General features: G+C 42.8%; 1 protein-coding gene across 1 annotated transcript in view; it reads left to right on the top strand.

The window, feature by feature from the left end:
- Positions 1-6,000, top strand: part of LOC138952686 (membrane metallo-endopeptidase-like 1) — a 152,266-nt gene that overhangs the window by 103,491 nt on the left and 42,775 nt on the right. The window contains exon 3 of the mRNA XM_070324388.1: positions 2,880-2,997. Coding sequence (XP_070180489.1) covers positions 2,880-2,997 — 118 coding nt within the window. The remainder of the gene's footprint in view (positions 1-2,879; positions 2,998-6,000) is intronic.

Below are 6,000 nucleotides of genomic sequence, written 5' to 3' on the forward strand. Positions count from 1 at the left end.
CTAGGCGTGACATTTTGATTGATTTGTAATGCAATGAACAACACTGATCAAAACCCATTCCCCATCCTAGTGGACAGTACGCAATTACATCAAGTATCTCTACCACCAGTTCGTTCCGTCCGTCCGTTTGGCAAACAGACAAGAATTATAATCTTGCAGAATCGTTTTTGATGAAATACACTGATCAAAATCCAGCCCTTTTCAAATGGTCAGTACGCAATTATCTCAAAAATGTCCACCACCGACAGTTTGGTTCGTCACTAACGTATCCCTCCTTACTTTTAAACGCTGTTCGCTAACCGCGTCTAGCTCTCGGCGTACCATTTCAATCGATTTGCTAGCCGGGTGAATGTAATGAAAAACACTGATAAAAACCCATTCCCCATCAACTGGACAGTAGGCAATAACCTCAACCACCAGTTCGTTCCGTCCGCCCGTTTTGGCAAACAGACGAGAAATACAATCTTGCAGAATCATTTTTGATGAAATACACGGATGAAAATCCCGCCCTTTTCAACTGGTCAGTTCGCACTTATCTCATATATTCCACCACCGACAGTTTCGTCCTTCACACGTATCCCTCCGTCCTTTCAAAAGCTGTTAGCTAACCGCGTCCAGCTATCGGCGTAACATTTTAATTGATTCGCTAGTCGGGCCAATACCTATCCATCTTGAAGTCTTAGCCCCGCGACTAATATCAGAATGATTTCAAGGAGAGTGTTTACGCTATCAATCACAAACCTCTCTTCTCCACTCCACTCCACTCCGTACAGCTTCCCTTGAAACCGCCGAGAGACAGACAGGAGAAGAAAAAGACGAAGAAAAAGGAAAAATAACGGTGAAATAACAGAGCCAGAGAGATTCATCCTCCCCAGAAAACTCTAAACGAGTTGTGTTGAATGAAATCGACGTCTCCCGAAAACCGGTATCGTTTTGAAACACGCGCCTGACCTCTGGCAAGTCTATTATCGCGCTTGCGCAAAGCCAACCTTCCCAAGATGCTCCCTTCAAGCGGCATTCTGGGGAGTTTCAGCGCACCCTAGCGGGTGATACATGACGGCTCTTCGCGCCGGGGTTACGCCACGTCGTTTATCTTCGTCACTATCGAGCGCGCACGAGTCACCATTTTTGAGAGAGTGCCTCTTCAAGAAAAATGAAAAATCTCGATTAAGATTGCGTCTCTAGAGGGGGCTGGTGGACTTTTTTTTCTTCACCATCTCTTTTCACTAACTTTAAAACTGGAAGAAGAACAGCTGTTGCGTCGGAGATTCAGACCACGATTTTTGTGCTCGACAGAGTTTGGACAAATTGGGCTTAATATGGGAAAGGTTTTCCGTGCGAAGCTGATGTGACTTTTGTTTCGGAATATCTGATATTGGAAAAATAAAGGAAACATCAATCACGGCCGCTGTAGGCCTTTCCTGACATGAGCAGAACATTTTGATTTTTCACTTTCTGACAGAAAAAAAGAAACTTCTGCGGAGTGCTCAATCAAAAGAACAGCAAAATTACTTTAGTTAGAACTTATGTTCATGAAAATGTGAAGTGCAAAAATAGGAAAGTTTCTATTTCCAAATGGGTTCTGCTTGTATAAACTCAATTAAATAACTCCACCGTCAACCAACCGAAAGTTGCTGTCATCACTGTTAATACTATTCCATTCTGTTTCTCCCACTCTCTATCTCTCTCTCTCGCTCTCTCTCTCTGTCTCTGTATCTGTCTCTCTCTCTCTCTCTCTCTCTCTCTCTCTCTCTCTCTCTCTCTCTCTCTCTCTCTCTCTCTCTCTCTCTCTCTCTCTCTCTCTCTCTCTCTCTCTCTCTCTCTCTCTCTTCTTCCACGTTCTTCTTCTCCCCGTTTTTCTGTCGTTTCTTTCTTGCCCTTCTGCGGCATTTTTTTGCGTCACAAAGGTGACATTTTTCACAAGGCTAATATTCCGAGCGACTTTTTCTTCATCTTTATACCAGATTGGAACACTCCCTGGCACACCGCAGCTACGTAACTATTAATAAGGGCTGAAACAGTAATACATGTAGTAGTGGAATTCAGATGCTATGTCATATTACAGTGATACACCCCGCCCCGTTTTTTTAAACCCCACGGTGAAAGACCACCCCCCCTTTCAAGACCGTTTTCAAGAATGTAGTTGTCTACATTGTGTTCATTTACCTCCATTTTAAAGGTACTGAACTTGTCAAATCCAGGTGCACGGAGCCCCTGGGGCTTTTAGTCATACCTCAGGCAGCTATCCGTTAGAAGAACTACCAAGTTTCATTGACTTGCGCCCAAAGAGTCAAGAACTGCGATTTTTTTACGAATTAATTTCGTACTCGGACCCGGCTGGTCTTGGCCTATTTTCGGATCTAAATTTAGATCAGGTAGATCACCACATCATGCACAAAAAGACACGTCACAAGCAAACTATGTCAGACGTCATCATGAGTTTGTGTAAAACAAAATGGAGGCCGGAATCACTCAGTTGAATCGAACTCCGACCAAACACCACGTAATAACTAGGGTAATTTATGCACTCGCGTGAACAAGAAACTGTCGAGCTTCACAGATGTCGTCGTTGGGTAGTTTTGGGTTTGTTGTACTGCCATAGGAGGATTTTTGAACTGTAAATGCACTCAGCTGCAACAAAAACGCAAAACGAAGGCTGTGAGCTGCACTGTGCCTTTAACAATACCTACCCTTTAGGACCTATTTTCTTCATGACCAGATCTGAAAGGGGACACACAGTTTCCCCTTTTCACAATGTAGTCGTCAGTTAGTCATTTGAATGCGACTCGGTGCGGGGGGGAGGTCCACTTTATAGTAATACATATGAACATAACAAAAATATACCATGTCACTCTATGTGTGTGTTTGTTCTGTTGCAGGATTTTTATAACTATGCTTGCGGGGGCTACAACGAAAAGACGTATCTCTCTTGGTTCAACACACGCATCAGAGAAAACCCAGAGGAAATTATCCAACATTATAGACGATATGCCATTGGTAAGTACACACATCTTATTTACATTTACATCTTATCAACCTATAATTTGGTCAAACGTGTGTGCGTGTGTGTGTGTGCGTGTGTGTGTGTGTGTGTGTGTGTGTGTGTGTTTTACGTGTGTGTGTTTACACGTGTGTGCGTGTGTGTGTGTGTGTGTGTGTGTGTGTGTGTGTGTGTGTGTGTGTGTGTGTGTGTGTGTCTGTGTGTGTGTGTGTGTCTGTGTGTGTCTGCGTATATTTGTGTCTGTGTGTGCGCGTGCGTGCGTCTGTCTGTCCCTCTGTGTTTGCATACATGCGTGAGTGTCTAATCTCTTGTTTAAATGAAGAATAAAAGTTACATTCAGTTGTTTGGTATTCTCATTCACTCTTTGTTTGTTTGTTTGTCGGCTCGACTAAACCTTCATTGACATGAGCTGTCAAATACTGTATATTTGTCTACAAATAAACCTTAAGACATAAGCTAACAATGAAGGAAAGACTAGAACTTGTTGGTATTGCGTAAAGAAAAACAAGTCGCGTAAGGCGAAATTACTACATTTAGTCAAGCTGTGGAACTCACAGAATGAAACTGAACGCACTGCATTTTTTCACAATGACCGTAGTCCGCCGCTTGTGCATAACGGAGTGAAACTGACGAGCCTGTTCAGCGGCGGTAGTGGTTTCGCTGTGTATCCTTGGCGGATGATGACTTTATTCAGTTATTCTGCAGAAAAACAGAAATGCTGGAGAAAAACCGTTCTTTTCTGCAGCATTTCTGCATAATGTCATCTTTCGCGAGAGCAACGGTTTTTTTTTCTGCAGTAAAACAGTTTTACTGCAGTAAAATTGAAATCAAGAATGCTGCAGTAAAACGGTGATGTTATTTTACTGGAGAAAAACTGTTTAGACTTTTTCTTCAGCATTTTGGCATTATTCAGTTATTCTGCAGAAAAACAGAAATGCTGGAGAAAAACTGTCTTTTCTGCAGCATTTCTGCATAATGTCATCTTTCGCCGAAGCAACGGGTTTTTCTGGAGCAAAACATTTTACTGCAGTAAAATTGAAATCAAGAATGCTGCAGTAAAACGGTGCGGTTGTTTTACTGCAAAAAACTTGTTTACACTTTTTCTGAAGCATTTTGTACTGGCTCTTGGCGGATTATGACATTATTCAGTTATTCTGGAGAAAAACCGAAATGCTGGAGAAAAACTGTCTTTTCTGCAGCATTTCTGCATAATGTCATCTTTCGCGAGAACAACGTTTTTTTTCTGCAGTAAAACAGTTTTACTGCAGTAAAATTGAAATCAAGAATGCTGCAGTAAAACGGTGATGTTGTTTTACTGCAGAATAGTCTGTCACAGTTTTTCTGGAGAAAAACGAACGACCTTGTAAAGAAGCGTTTGTATTCGCCGCCCCCTGGGATAGTATAATAGTTTGTAACTATTGGTAATTCTGGATGAGTCCATCTCTCGACAGAGGGGGGCTCGCGTGCTCCAACATTATAATGAGCCAGTACAAAATTCTGCAGAAAAAGTGTAAACAGGTTTTCTGCAGTAAAACAACAGCACCGTTTTACTGCAGCATTCTTGATTTCAATTTTACTGCAGTAAAATGTTTTGCTCCAGAAAAAACCCGTTGCTTCGGCGAAAGATGACATTATGCAGAAATGCTGCAGAAAAGACATGAGCGTGGTTTGGTCGGCGTGGGATCTGCTAGATCGGGAAGCTGCACGCTCTCCCTACCCTAATTTTGAACTGTACAAAACAAGCGTAAACGGTTCGTGGCGCAGTACAGTCTTGATGTAGTTTTTGTTATTTGCCATGTGCTGGATTTTGACTGCGATTATACCCCACCTTCGAGGATGAACGGACCTGATGGTGGTTTTATCACAACCACAGAGATCTCACCACAATGCTAGCTACCACGCTGCTTGTACAATAATGGCGTTCCTGCTACGTTCTTAATAAGACTTTGCCACGCTTTCTTTAGGCCACGACCCGGTGTAACACGACATTTTTACTCCACGAAATATTTTCTCCGGAGTAAATATTTCGTACGAAATTCTTACTCCGAGTACACTTTTCGTACGAGAAAAAAACTCCCCAAGGCACGAAAAAATTACTCCCTCCACGAAATTTGTACTCCCCATTTTTTTTTACTTCCAGTAAAAATCTCGTACGCAAGAATGGGATGCGGGCGAAGGGATAATGCCAATAAGTGATCTCGCGCAAACGAATGTCGCGCTACCCTCCGTCCACCCCTTCCACCACCAAGACTAACAGGGGACAAGGGAGTACAAATTTCGTACACCTGGCATGGGAAGTTAAATTGCTCGTGTTGGGGTGAAGTAATTTATTCGTTATTTATTCGTCAAGGGAGTAACACTTTTGTACGACATGTTTACTCGGAGCTCACCTGTCTTGGGGAGTAATTTTCTCGTGCGATGGGGGAGTGCTTTTTTCGTAAAGGGAGTAACTTTTTCGTACGAAATGTTTACTCCGGAGTAAAAATCTCGTGGGAGTAATTTTCTCGTGTTACACCGGCTTTTGTGCAATCGTGGGGAGAGCGTGCAGCTTCCCGACCCCACCCCGATCACACCACGCTCATGGAGATCCTCCCACGTTTGGCCCACGATTGGCCACGCTCTCGGACAATTTTACAACGTAGTAGAAGCGGCGTCTATGTGTGACTGGGGTATTAGCAACACTGTGGATGGTTTTCTGGTGCTCTGCGTCTTGCCACATAGATTTGCCTCGTGTGCTCGGGGATATATTATTAGAAAAAAAAGCTCAACTTACCGCATTGCTTCAGAAGCTAAGGATAAAAATACAAATCCCGAGAAATGTAAGCTAAAAGTTTATTGAAGAAACCAAGGTATACTTGTTTTTGTATGTGTTGATGGATTGCTGTTGTTTACCCTGAGGGAACTGGGCAAACTCTATACAAAGAAAATTTACCGATTACTTCTCCAGATAGACCTCGTGGCGATGTCTCGAACACCAGAATGTTCATTGTTCAAGAAAG

This window comes from Littorina saxatilis, linkage group LG2, assembly GCF_037325665.1.
Source record: "Littorina saxatilis isolate snail1 linkage group LG2, US_GU_Lsax_2.0, whole genome shotgun sequence".
NCBI lineage: Eukaryota > Metazoa > Mollusca > Gastropoda > Littorinimorpha > Littorinidae > Littorina > Littorina saxatilis.